Source organism: Camelus ferus, chromosome 3, assembly GCF_009834535.1.
Source record: "Camelus ferus isolate YT-003-E chromosome 3, BCGSAC_Cfer_1.0, whole genome shotgun sequence".
In the NCBI taxonomy this organism is placed as follows: Eukaryota; Metazoa; Chordata; class Mammalia; order Artiodactyla; family Camelidae; genus Camelus; species Camelus ferus.
The window spans coordinates 6,261,963-6,281,950 of record NC_045698.1 but is presented as its reverse complement, the minus strand read 5'-3'; the positions used below and the strand labels follow the sequence as shown (position 1 = coordinate 6,281,950).

The 19,988-nt window shown below is 46.6% G+C and overlaps 1 protein-coding gene across 3 annotated transcripts in view; it reads left to right on the top strand.

Moving 5' to 3' along the window:
- The window catches only part of SEMA5A (semaphorin 5A), a 444,249-nt gene extending 429,040 nt beyond the window's left edge, over window positions 1–15,209 (top strand). For 2 of the 3 annotated variants that reach the window (XM_032469911.1, XM_032469908.1), the window contains 3 exons: window positions 148–195; window positions 5,019–5,230; window positions 8,678–15,209. In XM_032469911.1, coding sequence (XP_032325802.1) covers window positions 148–195; window positions 5,019–5,230; window positions 8,678–8,758 — 341 coding nt within the window. In that variant the 3' untranslated portion in view covers window positions 8,759–15,209. The remainder of the gene's footprint in view (window positions 1–147; window positions 196–5,018; window positions 5,231–8,677) is intronic. The other variant, XM_032469912.1, reaches the window with a different exon arrangement.
- Window positions 15,210–19,988: the final 4,779 nt, after the last annotated feature.

The window sequence follows — 19,988 nt, the reverse complement described above, 5'->3', positions numbered from 1 at the left end:
TACTATTTTTTAAAAAATAATCTGGCTTTTGGAAACTCTGACTCACATAAACCTCAAACTCATTAGACGTTTTATAAGTGAATCATTACTGCGCTCTTCCTCCCCAACTCCCTTGACACATTGTGATTGAATATTTGTTTTTTCCAGAAGTATCCGTCGCAAGATCCAGCAGCGTAGAAGAGAAGAGGTGCGGAGGTAAGTTCTTCTTTTTAATCAATTTCTGGTGTGTTTCTGACATTTTCCAATCATTTCTCTTCCCGCGTGTTTTGTATAATGTTTCTGCTATTGGCTCAGGAAAACAGGCTGGGGAAACTCTTGGACCCAAACACCATCTATTTCAACAGCACAGATGCCAGAAGTACACATTTGACGTCTGGATCAGTGGTTCTCAAGCCTGGTCCTCACAGAGCATCATCAGTATCACGTGGGAACTCACTAGGCATGCGGATTCCCAGGCCTTGCCTCAATCTGTGGACTCAGAACCTCTCTGAGTGGGGCTCAGTGCTCTGTGGTTTAATTAGCCCTTCGGGTGATGCTGGTGGCTGTAAGCTTTATGATCCAGGGACCTAGGCATTAGCTGCAGTTAGATTTCCCATGAGTAAAACAGAATTCAGCCATCGTATTTGTATAGTTTGGATAGTACAAATTCCAAGGCAGCCAGCCTCAAACCTCCAAACTGCTGAAATGACAAAATAGCACAATTTTACGATGGGAACAAGGACATATCCTATATCTCTAGAGGTATTTTTCAAACTTCCTGCAACCCTAAATGACAGAAGTCACATTGTCTGGCTCAAACTCGTGATGCTTTTGGACTTTCCCATCTAGTCTAGTTCAGTCCTGGCTGGCTGGGAGGGGCTGGCTGTCCATCACTTAGAGCCCAGCCCTGGTCCACCTTTGGTGCTCATAGCCCAACATCCACATACAAGACCAGTGTCTTCCCACATGCGGCCGATGACTAGACAGCACCGTTCCCAGCACGATCCATTCCAGACAGCGCAGCTCAGCCGGCTTTGGTCTCTCCTTACGTTCGGAAGGAATCTGGAGTTTAATAGGTGTGTTTCAGGAATTACGTGCTATTATTAACGACATTAAGAGCCCACTATCTGTTATACTCCGTTTGGTCAGCCACCTGTTAATCCATTTGTTCAGTCTTCTTTGCTGAGTGCCCACTCCGTGCCAGTTTTGTGAGGGGTGTTGATCTTCCCGTGGGGACTCTAGAACCAAAAGTCACAGCCCAGGAGAGCCCGGTGCCTGAGAAAGGCGATGTCTGGTGCCTGACGTGAGTCTGTCCAGTGAGTTCACAGACTGGCAGCTGCTACCTTGGGGTCCGGCTGCAAGATGAATATCGATGAGTTCTCATAAAAATAATTGTAGCCTTGAGTGCCCCTTAATAGTTCTAGATCAGTTGCTCTGTGTCACCTTATAAAATGACAAGAGGTATCCTGTGTGGTCCTCACAGAGAGCCTTCGTGTGGACGCCAGATCTCACGGCTCTTTGCACAGAACCCCTGGGGAGAGAGGAGGGTTTGGAAGTGAGCGTTTTTCAGATTACAGATGGGTAACGTGGGACACACACTGCATATCCGGGAACCACGCTCCGTGACCCATCGCTTGAGCGATGTCGCTGTGAAATGTGGGTGACGTGAGGCTGCTGCTGACTGTCCCTCCTGGCAGTTCTGGTCGGCTCTGTAGCCAAAGGTCCGGTCAGGTCAGGCTGCGCTGCAGGTGAGGGACGAAAAATGGTTTTGAGAGATTTGGGTTTGGGGGGTTGCAGGAAAGGGGTAACAGCCACACCTTTTCATCTGCATTTTATAAATAAGGATCATGAGGGTCAGAGAGCCGAGGTTCACACAAACAGCCCAGGTGGAGCTGACTTTGGATCCAGGCAGTGGGATCCCAGTGTGAGCTTCAAGCCCGGAGCACCACAGGGGAAGGGTCCTGGTACAGAGCACCCCAGAGGATGGTGTCTGGGCTGTGCCACCACAGCAGCCCTGGCCAGATGACACTCTTGGGCAATACTTGGGACCCAGTGGAGCAGAGTTCGCAAGGAGTGGTCCTGTCCCGAGGGAGGTCAGGGCAGAACCTGGGGGCAGCCGGCTGCCGCCTCCCCAGAGTGACTGGCTGCCTCCAGACCACTTTCCTTGGCCAGCCCTCTCCAGGTTAGGATGTGGGCGCTCTTCCCAAGGCCCCAAGGATCCAGAAAGATGTGATACAAAAAGCCCACTTCCTTCCTCCAGTGCTGCGTGTTTGGACCAGCTGTGCCAACGGCTGCGCCACAGCAAGCCTCCAGGTGCTGGGAGTAAATCTCAGACACTGTCATTACTCTGCAACCTTCGGAACTGATTGCTTAGTTCTTCAGGCTGCTGACACTGACGCCCCAGAGTAGGCGGGTTAAGAGGTCAGAGGGGGCTAACTGTGGGACTGGCAGGCAAAAGCAGCTACCTAGCAAGGACGTTTGGGGATGTTGAGGGGACAACATAGATGTCTTTTTCCAGTTTGTGGAAAAATCAGTCCAACTTTGCACAGAAAAGCAGCCAGTTGAACCAACTGGGTCATTGGTCTCTAGCTTTACTGACCAAAAACAACAACAAAAATCATCTTCAAAGCAAAGAGCCACATTAAGCAGATTCAGGAGACTTAATAGGCACGATTTTTCCCTTGTGCAGACAAATGTAGGCCTATTGAAATATTGAAATGTTTCCACTTAGAGAGCTATTTTTAGTTGCGTGAGACACAAAGACAGTATATTTCTCACAAAGATGTCAGCTGGCCCCCGCCTTCCCCAGGCACCTGCGGGAATAATTCATTTGACTAACGACCCAGCGTCTGCATATGGAGAGAGTCGTACATCTTCCATAGGTTACAATATAATATGTTATCAGTGCAGCAGAAGTGCATTTATCTGTACGTGGCACTGACCCCGGGGAGTCCAAAGCACTGAAAGATGGAGAAATGGCAACACCTGTGAGATCCTCTCTTGCTTATCTCGAGGGCAGCTTCAGGTAAGAGTAGAAGCTTCTAGCTGCTGCAGGTGGAACGGCCCCTGGACGCTTTACCCAGCCTGCCCAGGTTGGGAGCTGTCCAGCCCGAGAGGCTTCAGACAAAATCAGGAAAGGCCAGAGATAATTTATGCATTCCTTTCACTGTGTTAAACCAACGACCACATGATAGAGAAGTGAAAACCTGAGGTGGGGTCAGGGAGTGGGTGATGCTTGTGGAATGTTTCGTCCTCCTGGGTTATCCAGCCCCTGGTGCTGAAGATACTGAGACCTGAGTTAGGAATCACCGTGTATAGAGTCTCCATATGGGTGGGAGGGATTTGGTCATGGCTCACAGTGAGCAGAGGAGGAGGCTGCCTCTCTGCACGTTGTCATCCACCTTGTGAAGCAAATCCATCTCCCAGGGCCCCGGGGCCCTGGAACACGGTGTCCGAGGCAGCAACAGAGCACAGCTTAGAGGGAGCAGCTTGGGAGTTTTGGGCTGGATGAGGTATACATCTGGGCATCAAAGACATCTCAGAGAGTCCTCAGGGAGGTGCCAGGTGATTAAGGTGCAAACATTCCAGGACCTGGATGCAGGAGACAAACTCTCAGGTCTCTGTCCCCGAGTGCCCTGGGACAGAGTCCCTGTGGGGCCTAGTGGACTCACCTGGTATCCACAGTGGTGCCCAGCAGGCATCTTTAGTGCCGGGTGGACAGGTAGGGGAGGCAAGAGTGACACTGGGCCCTCTGGTGGTACATGGAGGGGACATCTTGGGAGAAAAGCCAAACCCTCAGGCTATGCCCTGTGCAGTGGAGACATAAGGCCAGTAACCCTCAGGCGAGCTGGTAGCTATACGGAGCTATACAGAGCCAACACATCGTAGAGAAAATGAGGCCCCATTGTGCTTTGCCTGGTCGTCAGTAATCTCAGCTTCATGGGCACTGCTTGGATGTTGTCTTTATTCCCTGAAAGGCTTAATGCTTTGATGGTAAAGGGTTTTAACCAACGCACAGTGAACATCTTTCTTTTCTCTCTTGTCGTTCTTTCTCAGAGATTAAGCAGGTCTTGGTTATGGTATCTTGATGTCACTCAAACCAATCCTATATTCGAGACATAAGTCTGTGTCAGTCCATTTTCTTCAGCAGTTTGTATTTATAACTCAAAGAAAATAAAGAGGCTATTAAGTAGGGAAAAAACCCTATGGAAAAAAGAGGGTCATTTCATGACCAGTGAAAGATCATATGCCTTGATTTCTTTGGAGTAAACCATTTTCTTTACAAGGTCTCCAAAATACAGTGTTAGTGAAAAAAAAACAGTACCCAGGGTAATATTTACACACACACACACACACACACACACACACACGTCATGCAAGTGTACAGAGAATCTCCTGGAGAGCACAGGAGAAGGTGTCGCAGAAGCTCCCTCCAGGAGAGATGAGAGACGTACTCTTGTATACCTTTCTGCACTTTCTAATGTTATGCGATATGTGCATATTCATGTTCCAAACGTGTGAGGGAAGGATGGTGTAGCTGGAGCGCCTGTGTAAGTGAAATGATAAAGGAGAGGAGAAAACAGTCTATCTTGCAGGTGAGCCGTGATTGGAAGCAGTAAGTGCCTCCTGGCTTCGTTCCTGGGACACAGCCATGCCGCTTGCAGGGACCCTCAGACTGTTAGGGAGCACGGAAAACATGTCCCCTAGAAACCCCATAGACCATAGCTCATGCTGCGCCTGGACCAAAAGAACCGTCTTGTTTAAGCTTGTAAGGAAGAAAAAAGCCTCTGCTGGTGTATCAAGGTGATCTCCAAAAGACGGGTTATAATTCCTAACAGCATTGACTTAAACTATGCTGTGCTCAGTGCAGAGAAGTGTCTTGGTGGCCGTGACATTTCAGAGGGGAGTCGTATGATTCTTGAGTTGGGGATGGGTGTGGGGCTCTCCGCCATGTCCCGTTTTGCTCTGCACACGCTGAGCTGTGGACGAGCGTGTTCTCCCCCGGACTAGCCTCACTCTCCGTGACGCTGTCTCCCCAGAGTTCAACATGTTCCACATGATCGCCGTGGGGCTGAGCAGCTCCATCCTGGGCTGCCTCCTCACGCTGCTCGTCTACACCTACTGCCAGCGGTACCAGCAGCAAGCCCACGACGCCACTGTCATCCACCCCGTCGCGCCCGCCCCTCTCAACACCAGCATAACCAACCACATCAACAAACTGGACAAGTACGACTCAGTGGAGGCCATCAAGGTAAGGGATGGGCAGCCCCTGCTGCAGCCAGGTGAGCAGAGAAGGCAGGTGCACCCTGGGGGCTGTTGGCAAAGCTCAGTGGTGGTGGTGCAGATGACAGGGTTGGGGACAGGTAAAGGGCCTCCCTTGTGACGAACTGCCTTTCCAGCTTTGTTTTGCCTGTGAACACATGGCTCCTCATCTTGAGAACTCGGGTAAAATGGAACATGGAAACGGTAACAAGTAAAAAGCTAGAAAATGTTGGGTCACTGGTCACCACCCAGCTCTGCCTCCACTGTGCCTCCGCGTCCAAAGAGGGGTCTCGCCAAAGAGAAGAGCTCGTGCTGAGGCCCTGCACGCGCCGGGCAGCAGAATGAGGACCAGGATTGGTCAATCAGATACGCAGGTCCACAGCAGGCGTCACCAGCATGGCATCCTGAGAAAAGCTGTCACATGATTATAAAGACTCTCTTATACTTTTCAAGCACAGTGAAGTGCCTGGCGCTCTGTGTGATGCAGAAGCGCTCTGAGACTGATGCGGGCAGAGTATTGTGTTAAATTTTCCCTGTGGACGATTAACCTGGTGTTTGACTGAGAAACCTAAAGTAAATGACCAGTCTCTTTCTCATTCAAAAGAAGAAGCGGTTGGGAAAGGGATGGACCTGAGAAATCTGGGCTCATGAGTCCCTCACCGGCTGGATAGACTGAGCCCAGGTGCCCACACTTCCTGAGCCTCCATTTCCTCCCTGATAAATTGGAGATAATGAGAGTCAAATGGGGTAATTTATACACAGTGCCTGGCAAAATAAAAGTGGTTTTTATTTGAGGCAGTTCACATCCTGCCTCAAAGTACAAGTTACTTACTTCTTTGAACCTCAGTTTCTTCCTTTTTAAATCAGACATAAAAATACATACCCCTGGATGATTGTCATGAGGTTTAAATGGACTAAGAGACCTGACGCCCAGGACCCAGCAAATGGCGGCTGTTGTTCTTATCTCGTCTGCACAAGAGATCGGGCGTCTACACTGGGAGGACATTAGTGGTTCCCGTGTGCTGTACCAACCTCCCCACCTCCCGCGTGAATGCAGGGGGTTCTCATTAGCTAAGTTACTTAATTTTTTTTCTTGTTTTTTTCCTCTTTTTTCCTTCTGTTGAATTGTGGTTAATACACAATATTGTGTTAGTTTCAGGTGTACAGTAAAGTGATTCAGTTACACACTATATAGATATAGATATATTTCCAATTATTTTCTGTGACATGTTATTACAAGATATTGAATATAGTTCCCTGTGCTCTACAGGAAATCCTTGTTGTTTATCTGTTTTCTATGTTAGTCTGTATCTGTTAATCTCCTATCGCCAATTTATCCCTTCCCTCCTTTCTCCTTTGGTAACCGTCAGTTTGTTTTCTGTGTCTGTGAGTCTGTTTCTATTTTGTAAATAAGTTCATTTGTATTATTTTTTTAGATACCACATATAAGTGATATATAATATTTGTCTCTGTCTGGCTTACTTCACTCAGTATGATCATCTCTAGGTCCATCCATGTTGCTGCAAAGGCATTATTTCATGAAGTTATCTAAATTTTGATATTCCTGTTAAGTTGGTGTTTACCTTTAATATTTCTAGGGAGCATTTTTATGTCCTCTCTCTTCTGTGATGGTTTCCTTTGAAATTCATTTTTCTTCCCACATGGGAATATGGAATATCTCCAACCCTTACCACTTCAGCTGGTTGGAAGGTCTTATGTCCCAGGAGCCTCAGTGTCCTCACTTGTTCCCCACTGCCATGAGGCCCCCCACTTGGACAGAAGCAGCACCAATTCATTTTCACTCATGGACCCTGCGTACACTGGGATCCAGAATCCATCAGCACCTTGTACTCATCAGATGACAGAGTCGGGGCATGAAGCGCCCAGAATGAATAACACACCCCCTGCACCCTCTCAGCACCACGCTCCCAGAGGGCGAGGGGGAACGGGAGCTTCTACGAGCAAACATCTTCAAGGAAGAAAACCTCCAGGACCCAAGAATGGGGCCTTTCTAAACGTGATTCCAACAAGAGTCTCTACTCGTGGACATATTATATTTCAGCTTGAGTGTTTGTTGACGGGGGACGGGGGAGCAGGCATTAAAATAAATATATTAATAAGTAGATTGTACAGCATGTCAGGTGGGCACCAGTGCTGTGGTGAAAGGAAGCGTAGCAGCAGCTTCTCTGTGGTCTCTGTCACTTCAAGCGTTGGAGATACTTCAGCTGGCCTTCCATTCTCGCTTACGATCCAGCAGCCACTGAAGATAATCAGAAGTCTTGCTGCTCTGCTTGTGGTGGCTCACAGCGAAAAAAAATGTGACAGTGAATGTATGTATGTCCGTGTATAACTGAAACATTGTGCTCTACACTGGAATTTGACACAACATTGTAAAATGGCTGTAGCTCAATAAAAAGTGTTTAAAAAAATAAATAAATGAAAATAAATTTAAAAAAGAGAAATCTTGCTGCTCTGAAGGCAGAGTACTGCTGTCTAGTCTCTAATGAATCTTTCTAGAACTTTCTTCTGATACCTTGTCCAGACAAGTCCTGGACATCTAGGCTCTGCCCACCACCATAATCTTTACTTTGATCCTCTCAAAATTTACTCTGTATCTGGGAGTGTTCAGCTCTTTAAAAGGTAACTTTTATGATTAATTGTGGAAGTGCATCTGTGTCAGAAATGGTCCCAGTAGTCACCTTCTAACAAGTGCAGAAAAAGAAAAGAAATAAAGAATTTTGTGCATTTATTTACAAGTGTTCCTTCAAAATCTCTTGTCAGTGTACCATGGTGATCAGAAAGCTGCTTAAACACCTACTCAGTTATATGGGGTAATATTCAAATTGTTTATGAATTTGCAATCACTAGAGTTTTAGGTTTCCTGGAGATTTCAATTTTTCTAGCTCTTGGAAATTTCCTGACTAAAATTTAAAAGTAGAATTTCTGATGAAAGCTCAGAAACAGACTGGTCTGAAAACCTACCAACCTCATGCTAATTACGAGGCAAGTCCTCAGCAAGGCAAATGATGTGACGAAGCAAGGAAATGAGAAAACACATTTTAAAATAACGGGGCCTTATCAGAGAGTTGAAATTCCATAGACAGCTGGCCCTTGAATGATATTTGAACTGCACAGGTCCACTTACATGCAGATTTTTATCAATTAAATACGACAATACTGCACACTCAGAGGTTGGCTGACTCTGGGATGCTGCGCTGTGGATACAGGGGAACCGCAGATAGAGAAGGACCACAGATAACGGAAGAATGATAGAGGGCTGACTGAGTTACACTCCGATTTCCAGCCGCAAGGATAGTCCTGCGCCCCTAACGCTCGCATTGTTGAAGGGTCAACTCTAACTGTCTCCTAATTACATTCTCTTCCTGAAACACTATTTACTGAGCATCCTTAAATCTTCTATTTTATTTTGTCGCAGGCATTCAACAAGAACAACTTGATTCCTAGAGGAAAGAAACAGATACTTCAACCCGCATCTCACTGGCAAGACCTACTCTAACGCCTACTTTACAGATCTCAACAACTACGATGACTACTAAGCATTGATGCTTTTGGCTTCCTGTAACTCCCTGGCTCCTCGAGGCCTGCGCTCCACGACTGCCCATGTCTCCAAGACTTCAGAGATGGAGTTTGGATGCATTTCAAGTGCATTTCAAGCCACCAGTGTCCCATTGCTGCCAAAAATACATGTCCTTAAAAAGCAACAAAAATCTAAATATGACATCGTGAAAATCTGGTCTCCTTCTTGATCCTTGTTTAATGAGCCATGGTGTGATGGTTTTTTTTTTTTTCTTGTGTTCAGTCCATTTTTTCTAACAAGTCGCTTGTTTTCTTGAGCTTTTCGTAAATGTACCACCTGCGTTGGAAGGAGTCTTTAGAGACGTGAACCTCTTCTTGCTCTTGAGCGTAAATCTTCACTTTGTTTCAATTCAAGAAAATAGGCACTTTGTATGAGAGCCTCCCCACCTCCACACGGTTTATAGGACTGATGAAATGCAGGCTCTGAATGTGGCCCTGCAGTGACTCACCACGGCTCTCCATCTCCTCAGTCGGGATGATACTGTGTGCGTTTAGACTTGGGATGATTCCTGCCTGAGGAAGCCCGGGGATCCAGCCTGGCTTGCACCTGCAGAGGCGGCGGTACGAGGAGTGAGTCTTGCAGTGGTTACTGTGCTGTCACGGGGGGAGGTGAGTTACAGGGCAGAGGCGCGGACGCAGGGAAGGGGGAACGCGTCTGCAGGTGGCCGCGAAGCTAGCCTTATTCTGACTTAGGGACTTCATGAGACTGCAGGGAGCTCCTTGCCACGCGGTTGGCCTGGAAACCCACCTGTCTGGTCTGTAGTAACATCCCAAAAAACCAATCTGTAAAATGACCACTTGTTTAGCATTTGAATAATAGACTTGACACCTCCCCTCTCTCTGCAAAGAAAATCTTGAACATTCATGATGCCGATGAAGAAAGTATGGAAAGTACTGAAACAGAACTGAAAACAACTTTTTTATTTTCCATGTTATGGAAAGTATGGAAAGAACTGACACTTAATGAAAAGCAACTTCTTATTTTCCATCTCCCTGAGAGAACCAGTGTACGGCCACCAGCCCTCCCCAGAGCATCAGTGGTGTGTAAAGCTGGTCGCGGTGCACATGGAAGTGCTCCCCAAGTACCAAGCTGTCATTTGCTGCCTCCGGGTCAGGTGAGGAGGCGATGTTTAGCTCTGGTGCCTTTTATTTTTTATCTCAGTGCTGCCTTCCCACCCGCCCACCGCGCCTCCTCCCTGCATGGCAGCAACAGCATTTCGAGACCTCCCTTGAGAAATCAGTGTATCTGGAAGTAAGGTTTTTAATGATCCCTGTGGTTCTGAGCTTTGATCACTCATAAGCATTTCAGAGTGTTATGATACTATTCATAGTGGCCCCCAGAAGGAAAAAAAAACAGGCTAAATTACTCACACAAAAAAGTTGATACATAACATACGGCAGTTGGTTGAATAATTATTGAAAGTTAGACCAAGATTGAAAGTGTCCATTTGATGCCTCTGGGCATTGTGATAGCAGCCTGGGTGGACATTAAAACATGTTCTTATTGATAAATGAACCCTCAGATCTGTGAAAACACAGCATGGGCACCGAGGGATACAGTCTTACTAGCTTACATGTTTTTACCCTGTCTGATTTAAAGAAATTGGGAAATCCTGTGTTTAGTAATGAATGTGGTTGAATTCAAAATATTCTCATATCCCCACATGTTCAGAAATGGCTCTACTAAAATTTAAAGTCAAATTGCAGGTGGGCTCGGGGAGGTCTGAGAGATTGCAAATGAGTCACGCTCCGCATCCTTCTGGTGGGAAGTTCATGCTGCCTCTGCTGCGCGTCTCGTGCGCTGCGTGCACTTGCTGTCTTTAGGCTAAGGCCGCACTTAGGGGGTGAAAGTTAGCCAGACAGTCTTCTAATTGCTTTTGGGTTGGATTTCTATCGGATGCTTCAACCTGTCTCATCACTTTCCTGAAAGACAAATATTCTCACTGGGTAGCACATTTTAGCAGTTTTTTGAATCCTTCCCCCACAATATTTTCTAAGCTTAAAAGGTCCTTCTGTTTCCCCTAGGAAAGAAGACACTGGTATTTTTTAAATAGCATCACTGAACTTGATGGGAAATGCTTTCAAACGACATCAGAGTTGGTCTTTAATCAATCCTGTGCGATGACTAGGGGGAGCGCCCTCCCCCACGGCAGGTTTTCATGTTGCTGATTGCATCAATCTTTACTCTTATCACAGCAAAGAAATTCACTCGTTCCTGTTCCCTGACACTCTATTCAAAAGAAGATTGTTCCGTTCTCTCTCTCTCTCTCTCTCCCTCCCTTCTTCCTTCCTTGCAGCCTTCCCTCGAGCTTAACAGGACATCCGTTGGTTTAGGGTGGTCTCAGCTGTGATCTGCGTGTTTTAACCAGCTGTGGGGTCCCTCGCGTTTTCCCGCGACTGCACAGCTGTTGCTCACGTGTCTACGCCTCCCCTCCACACCCCTTGTTAAGCCCCCACGTGGTGGGCTCTCCAGGTGGCGCCTGCCGCTTCTGCTGGAAGCCCCTTCATACAGCAGCTCTTTAGGCTGGGATGGTTGGGGTTCCCACCAACACTTGTCACGTTTTACATTTCTGTGTGACTCCTTCAGTGTCTCTTTATCTTTTTTCTTATCTTTTTCCTTTCTTTCTTTCTTTCCTTCCTTTCTTTCTTTCCTTCCTTTCTTTCTCTCTCTCTCTTTCTCTCTTTCCGGTATAAGCAGCACACATAGATTTTTAAGATGCATCTCTCTCAGCCTAACATTAAATGGCATTCATCAGTTTAACTTCTAGGGCCATTTCTGGATACCGTAGCAGTCTGGCTGGTTTTCACAGGAAACTGGCTTTAGTCTCGCACTTGGATTGGAAGTGACCCCCAGCGTTCAGGGCTTTCTCCAGACTCGCCATCCTCTAACGCCGGCCCTGCGGTGCTGCAGAATCCCCGCTCGCTGCAGAGCACGAGGCCTCCCCAGAACAGCCCTGCAGATGGTGGCTCTGACGAACGTCAGGGCTCTGCCACCTGCATGACAGGGACTCCGTGAATTCCGGGGGCTCTGGGGCGCAGGGCCAGGCTCTGCTACGTGGAGACCCAGCGCCCCCAGACCCGGGTGTCTCCTTGCACACCTGCCCGTCTGGCTTTAGGCGTATGTCTGTGCTGCTGGCCCCGGAAGCTGCTGGGAGGAGCTGAGCTTCCTGCCCCTTCAGGGACATCTCACTGAGCCTGTAGGGGATGGGCATCGATACTGGGGGGAGAGAGGGGTCCTGTGGGTGGAGGGGGCAGAGGCCCTCCAGGAGCTGAGAGGAGTAACTGAGAGGGTGAGGGTGTCCCTGCCGTGGAGCAGCCTCTGTCCCCAAGAAGGGTCAGGCCACGGGGTCAGCGGGAACCAGGGATCTGGCCCCACGGACCCACGAGTGATGCCAAAGAGAAAGGAAGTGAATGTGGGCAGAGGGGACGGTGAGAAGGGGCACTCCAGCTGAGTGTTGTGGGTGGTCCTGGGAGGGGACCGTGACGGGCACGCACGGTCCTGTGGGTCTGATCCCTGGATCCTCCAGGGCCAACCGCCCGGAGTGCAGGTGAAGGTGCCTCTGTTCCTTATTTATCTGCGAAAGGGTGACATTCATGGGAGTCAAAGCCTGTGTGGGGAGTGTTCCCACTGGGGTCTTTGGTGGAGTCAGCGGGTCAGGTGCCTTCAAAGTTAGGGACAGAGTCTCAGCAGGGGTCTCCAGGCGCCCGGGGGCTGCCTGAGGACACATTAGAGCGTGACTGCAGGTCAAGGGAGACTTCACTTAAACACGTATCGAGCCTGCTCTCAGCCACCGGTTCGCGTAAACACTTTCTTGACGCGCACGGAAGGTGCGGCCTTGAGGGAGCTCGCGCTTACACACGCCTGACGCTCCTGGACGACAGTTCCCTCGCTGCTAGAGCAAATCATGCACGTTTCCCAGCACCGTCAAGCCACTCCCAGCGCTGACTTCCACCCACGGTCATGAACTTTCTTTGGCCCCAGGGTGTCTTTTATACTTCTGTGGCGTTTTCTTGTGTGTGGCATTTTGGGGGTAACTACGTTGAGTTCAGTCTTTCTGTTTCAGAAGGTGACTCTGGGGCACCTGTCCAGAGACAACATGAGTCTGCTCCGAGCCGCTGCTCTCCTCGCGCGTCGTCCCGCAGCTCCGGTCACTATTTTCTGTGAAGGCAGGGAATTAAAACAACAATCTTGAATCTTCCCAAATGCAAACTCTCCCCTCTTATTTTTTAAGATGGTACAAATTGGAGTTCACAGACCTCATTGGCCGTGTCCAGCGCATTATCCCTTCTAATGTCTCTTATTTCATGGTATTTGTGTTGACTTGGTGATTTATGGTGACGCTACCAAAAATTGATTACCTCTGATTACCTCTGGCTTTATTATCAGACACTAGAAAGCCATGCTGAGCCCCTTGCTTCTCTAATCAATGGGTGTGAAATAGGAGAACAGAGTAACATTCATTCTGGCCTGAGAAATGCACAAAAGGGAATGCTGACTGTTTCGCGGCACATTAGCGTGTCAGGTAAAGTATCTGGGGACCAGCGCCCATTGTGGGGTTTATTTCAGCTGTTCCTTCCTACTGAGATCGTTAATAATAATTGATTTAAAGATGTTTTGTAATTCGATAAATACAGAACCAAGGCATTCTGGTGATCTATTTTGATAACCTGATAAAAGGCAAGAAAATAAATTGCTTTAATCCTGGCTTCTTTTCTCTTTTGGAAATTGAAAAATAATGAAGATGCGGAGTGGGACTATTGGCAGGGAGTTTTAGAATGACTGCGCCATACTCCTTTTCTATGGATTTATGTTAAAGATGCATTATAGATATTGCTGGAGCAGGTGGGTCCAAGATTTTTCTGACTGGTCATATGTTGCATCACCAAAAATTAGGTACATGTTGCAGAAGCATCAGGAATGGAGACGTCTTGTCTTGAAAATATAAGTTCACACTGCAAAGGGACAAGGGATATCGTCAAAACCAAATTCGGAGCCTGACACGAAGCACTGGGCCCAGTGAAACTGCCTCATACAGTATTCTCATGAGATCAGATTAGTTCTGCCATAAAAAAATAGTCAGGCTTATGACCCGTGACCAGGTTCGGTACCATTCAAGCAGACACGTTTCACTGTGTTGACATGATGACGGTAACGAGTCAAAGATACTTTAAGGCCTGAAAGGAGAAAGCTCGAGCCAGAAAACCACCCTGTGGCATTTCTTAAACTAACATATTGCGTCCACAATAAAATTCATTCCACCTCTTCCATGTGGGAAATCTGAGGCCACCAGTTCAAACACGGTCCTATTCTTTCTCAGCTTTTTGGCCACTTGATGCCAAATGGCCCAGGTGTGAGACGTATGGAAGTTCAAAATGGTTCCCATGTCAGGTAATACGAGCTGGGAGCAAAGTCTGGATTCTGGAAAATCCAAACTACCCTGGCATCTTGTCACTAAGAAGAGAGCTTTGATAGGAGGTGCAGATAGTTTAATTTCCTGTACAAAGCTGCCAGTGCCTTGTTTTAAGATGGTGATTTATCACTTCATCTGGGTCTCGTTGGTTCAAAGCAGAGGACTGACTGGCTGCACTTTGAAGAAAGTCATTCTTATGTGTCTCTGAACTCAGGAACAGAACACGAACAAGAAGCACACCACAGTCAGATGTGACTTCCGCCCTCACGGGGGTGCGGCACCAGAGGAAGAGGTGCCCTGGTGTGTTCAGAATTTAGGTGAACCCATCTCAGCCTTCCAGAAACTGACATCACTTTAATTTTACATTTTCCAAAAGAACAAACACCTTAGCGTTTGTTCTGTAGTAGGAATGCCAACAGGATGCCTATAGAAGGTAGAGGTTTTTGTCACTGTCCCTTTTGGGGCAAGTCTGTAGAGTCAAAAAATCAGATACAGGCTAGTGATGGCTGCCACAGATTCGGTGGTTGGGATGAGAACCGCCTGGAATATTGCCTGCTGTTTGTTTGTTTGAGGTCAGTGTCAAAACTGCTTCACAAGTTCACAAATTTGTCACTCAATTTGGGTTAAGAAAGTTAACGGTGTTTTCTCTGCTAAAGTTGATTTCTTTTCCCCTGTACCATGACTGTTGGCCAAAATCAAACCTGAACTTCTGCACTTTGAAAGAAAGCACAGTATGAACCTTCAACACAAGCACCTACATTCATCACCAAAATTCTACATCGTCCGCAAAGAAAATACACAAACTTGGTCCAATGTAGGGTTCTTCAAAAGTGTGTACCTGAACTTGTGTGTTATGCCACTTGTGACTTTTGAAGACGTTACAAAATGTTAAATGCCTCATTCTGTGTTAATTTGCTGTTGCTGTTTTGTGATACAAAATAAACTTATTTGGGATTGTTTCATTTTTTTTCTTTGAACCTTCTCCCAAGCCACCTTACGCCCTTGGTAAACTTAGAGAAAGTTACTGACCTTGAGGTTCATTTTTTAAAGGCAAAATGTATTCGTCATATTGGAGCTTTTTCAGGATGAGGTAGCATTGTCTCCCCTTCATTTGAACGAGAGAAATGGAGATTTGGCTGCCCTGTCGGGATGCTCGTGGGTTGCCAGGCACTCCCTTTCAGGACTGTTGTGGGTACCACACTGTTTCTCCGTCCTTACATTCGACTTTCAGGGTTTCATCGGAAACCTGGATGTTAGAAATGTGCAGTACAAGTTTCCAGTGGTCTTTACTTTCATCTTTTCTGTTCATCAATTCGCTGGTCTTAAACGCTCACGTGAGAGCTGTCCAGGTCTACATCCAAGAAGGTTGTCTAGTGACACCTGACAGAGACTCTGTTTTCAGGATCAGTTTAGGACCCCGGTTGTGGCCGGGCAGGCGGGACCTTATCTCCTGCTGCCCCGGATCAACATTGGAAGTTCAGGGAGGGGCGGGCGGGTGACCCAGCCAGTCAGCAGACACCGGCTCTCATGCTCCCAACCTCACCCCTGAGGAAAACAGACGTGCTCATAAGGTCAAATGAGCTGGTGCCACAGCAGTGAGACTTTCCTGCTCACCCTCTGTTCTTGGCGAATTGCCAGTTGCTAGAAACGTCGTCATCTTTTGCAAACAATAAATTCATAAAGAACAACCCCCAGTCCTGGTGACGGTCCAGCCATCTTCCTTTCATAGCAGCCCTTCCTCATCTCTATCTGCCATTTTGGGGACAAAATAAGAGACCCCTAATATGTACAGTAAAAATTGTATTATATTTTTTGTACTTATGTTTTATGTAAATAGTTTGTCTCATTCTATTGTAAGTGAGCATTGAAATAAAGCCTACTGTTTAGGAAACAGTTTAGTGGCATTTTTCTTTGCATGGCCTCAAGGGCCGCTGTGTCCCCAGTTGTGCTGAGGCGTGATTGCTACTTGAAAGAAAGCCTTTCATGGGAGTGAGGCTGCAGACCGCCTCCTGAGTAAACCTCACGCCCCGCTCCTGTGTGATCAGGTCCTACTGCCTCTCGCGTGGAGGCCAAGATGGACCAACCAGCTTCTCGATGACTCTGGGATGACGCCGTGAACAACTTGTACGAGTATTTCTATGGCCAACGGGAAATGCGTGTTAAGAAAAACTAATCAGGTTTTTTAATTTACAGAGAGTCAGTATCCTGTGCCGTTGATGACCATTTTATTGTTAGATTATGTCATCTTGTCTGTAGCAAACGTATTCCATTCTTCCTTGTGTAAAACAACGTTTTCCTAGGATGAACCACTGTCAGTCAGCATGAACACTGCTAGAAGAGTCAGTGTTCGTGATCCTATGTAATCGCCCTTCCTCTCACACACGTGTACATATATACATCTCATACCGATGCACACATGTATGTGTAAAGAAGCAGACGTGTATAGTTTCACATGTATAATTTTCAATTGACCAAAAAGCTGTAAAGCCCATTTAATATGGGCACCAAAAATGAACATAACAAAACAAAGCTATACTAGTGAAGCGTGTTATAATGATTAAACTACTTTTAATGCCAACTAATGAAACACAGATTGTTTCAATCTGTCTTTACCCAGATAGATGGATGATTCAGGCTCACTACAGAGTTCAGACTCTCCTGTTGGAAGGTTGGATGTCCTTTAGTGCTGAAAGAATATTTTCCTGCAGCTTTCTGGGGAGATCTGTTCTTTCCAGGCCGACAACCCAGGAAGTTACTAACTCTGGCTGCAGATTGGTACTATCTGGGGAGTGTTTTTTTAAGACATCACCCACACCCCATCCCAGATCAATTCAGTTTGAAATCCTAAAATCTTAAAGCATTCCATGAAGAACCTACATGTGACCGTTAGTTTAGAAAGTGCGTGAAATCAAAGTTGTACCACAATTTTCTTCCTTGTGATTGTTTTTTCTGAATCTTTGCATTTATAGTGATTTATTCCAATATTTGGACATTCTCACACGATGCTCCATGTATCCACCTCCTCTTTGTAGATTCTACTTCATTTGTTCTTTAAAAAATGAACTTGAAATATGATTTAAAATCCCCTTCTGGACCCATTTGAAATATATAATGTAAATTTCCAGTTCCAACGTCCCCTTGAGCCCGACCTGGTGAAGGATTGCCGACGTGATTGAATGCATTGACTGCACAACTGTAGGAAGATAATGTAAGAAGAAATGGGGTCTTTAAAATAATATCTGAAGCAGTATAGTTTTTCTGGAATTATACGTATTTGCATTTGGTTTATTTCTCTAAAGCTGTTGGTGTATAAAATCAAGCAGAAAGTGATGTCTGCGGTGGCTCTTCTCCCATCATCTGCTTCGTGTGCCTTGTCCCTGGAAGCACTGGACGCTCTCACCCCAGCCCTGCAATCACAGTCAGCACCAGAGCCGACAGCAACAAGAACACATCTGCCAGACGTTTGGTAGTTCTGGGCAGAGCCAAGGTCCTAAGACCAGCCACTAAAAGTTTAACAGAGGAAGTAAAGTTGAAAGGTGACCCTTTATAAAATGTACAGAGCACAGGAACTGTGAGAGATCATCTGGTTTGAAAAACCACTCTTCATACTTTGAGAAATGAATCTTATCACTTTGCTGAATAATTTTCCAGTCTTAGCGTATGCGAGCTGCATGGTATTAGCAGGTGTTCATGATGGCCTTTGACAGAGGGTCGACTGTTCATCGCAGTGGCGGTTTCATGGGCCATCTTTCCGGGAGCAATGAGCACAGCCACACTAGGGCTGTGAGGAGGCCTGTCCATAGTTCTCTTAGTCTTCAGTTTCCTCCCCCTCTTGCATCTCAGAATTGCTGTGTCACCTCCTGTTTCCCGCCAGCAGATGCCTGTCACAAGGACTCTTGGTACCCCAGAAGGACCACACGCCCCCTGGTGGTCAGGCTCTACTCCTGCCCGAGAGAAGCATTATGGTGGCACCAACATGGCACCAGGAAATTCCCTGCCAGGGGGACAAAGAGGCAGCTGTGACAGGGAGTACGTTCACGTGCACACACAGGTAGGCACAACAGCTGGAAAGCCTTCGTCCTGAGTCTAGAAGGTGCTCCTGTTTGCGAAGGGACAAGTGAATGCACGCCCTTAGCTGCAGGGTTGCCCTCAGAGACACACTCTCAATGGGTTTCTAGTCATTTTTGTGATATATGCATTTTTTAGCATATATTCAGGATAGATCACATTTCTCTCTCTCTCTCTTTTTTTTTTTTTTTTTTTTTTTTTTTTTTTTTTTGGTGAGAGGAGGTAATTAGGTTTACTTGTTTATTCTTAAAGGAGGTACCAGGACCTCATGCTAAGCACGTGCTCTACCGCTTGAGCTAAACTCTCCCTCCAGGATAGATCCCATTTTTGAAGCATCTGACGCTTATGTAATTTGGGGGCTTTTGAAAGACAGGGAATACAAAACTCACAGTATGAAATCAAATGTGAAAATAAATGTTTATTCAGATTTAGAAAAGAAATCTCTACAAATTTCAAATGTAAAAAAATCAGACAAAAATAACGTATGTAATAAATTCAAGAAAAATAACAGAACGTTTCTGCTAGCTACCAGACAAAAACTACTCTATTGCGAAAATAGAAAAATAATTATTAATCAAGGTTGATTTATCTTTATCAGTAATACCTTGTTATATGTAATCACATGTTAAATTTTAGGACTTTTGTCAAAATTTGGAACACTTCTATTAACTTTCATTGAGGTACAAGCAAAGAGATTGGGATGATTACCTACACAAACCAGATTATGACTCTGTGTTTCCAAATCTTCTCTCTCCTCCACTAATCACAGACTTCAGGCCCTGCGCACTGCAGGACAGCCTCCTCCCGGTGCCACATTTTTGTGTCAGCACATGGATGTAGTGGCAGGAAAAGGTTCAGTGCTCCCACATCCACATCCAGATGTCAACAGCAACATCACTGTCGTGGAGGTGACTGCAAACCACAGACACACTCTTCTTTAAGCCCAACTGAATGTATCCCCACCTCAGTGTCCCGACAGAACCTCCCAGAGATGCCCACAGCCACTCTAACATCACCTAATAGAAGGGGAAATGCGGCACACAGAGAGGGAATCAGAACGGAAAGAGAAAGGGGACTTAGCTGCAGTTGAATTCTTTACCTGATCACATTTTAGAAATCCACACGACCATATTGCAAGGGGCCCTGAGGCATGCGCTCTGTTACCACCGTCGTGCTCCACGTCTGTACCACCGGGCACAAGGTCTGCACTGGGAAATGCGAAACCCAACTGGACCGAGACACCCGTGCCTTTGGCTCCTCCATGACAGGGAGGCGGTGCTGGGCATCCCGTCCAAGAGTGGCTCTGTCCTGATGGCTGGTGGCCCTGGGCTGTTCACTTCTTGGTGCCCCAGTCTCTCATTGGCACAGGGAGGTAGTAAGAACACCTATCCAGGGACACCTCGTTTTACTGCACTTCACAGATTCTGCATTTTTTACAAACTGAAGGTTTCTGGCAACGTGTCAAGTCTCCTGGTGCCATTTTCCAACAGCATTTGCTCCGCTGGTGCTTCTGTGTCACATTTTGGTAATTCTCACAATATTTCAAGCTCTCCATCAGCAAAAAGATTACAACTCGCTGAAGGCTCAGATGATGGTTAGCATTTTTTAGCAATAAAGTAATCTTTCAGTTAAGGTAATAATTTTTTTTTCAGACATAATACTATTGCACAC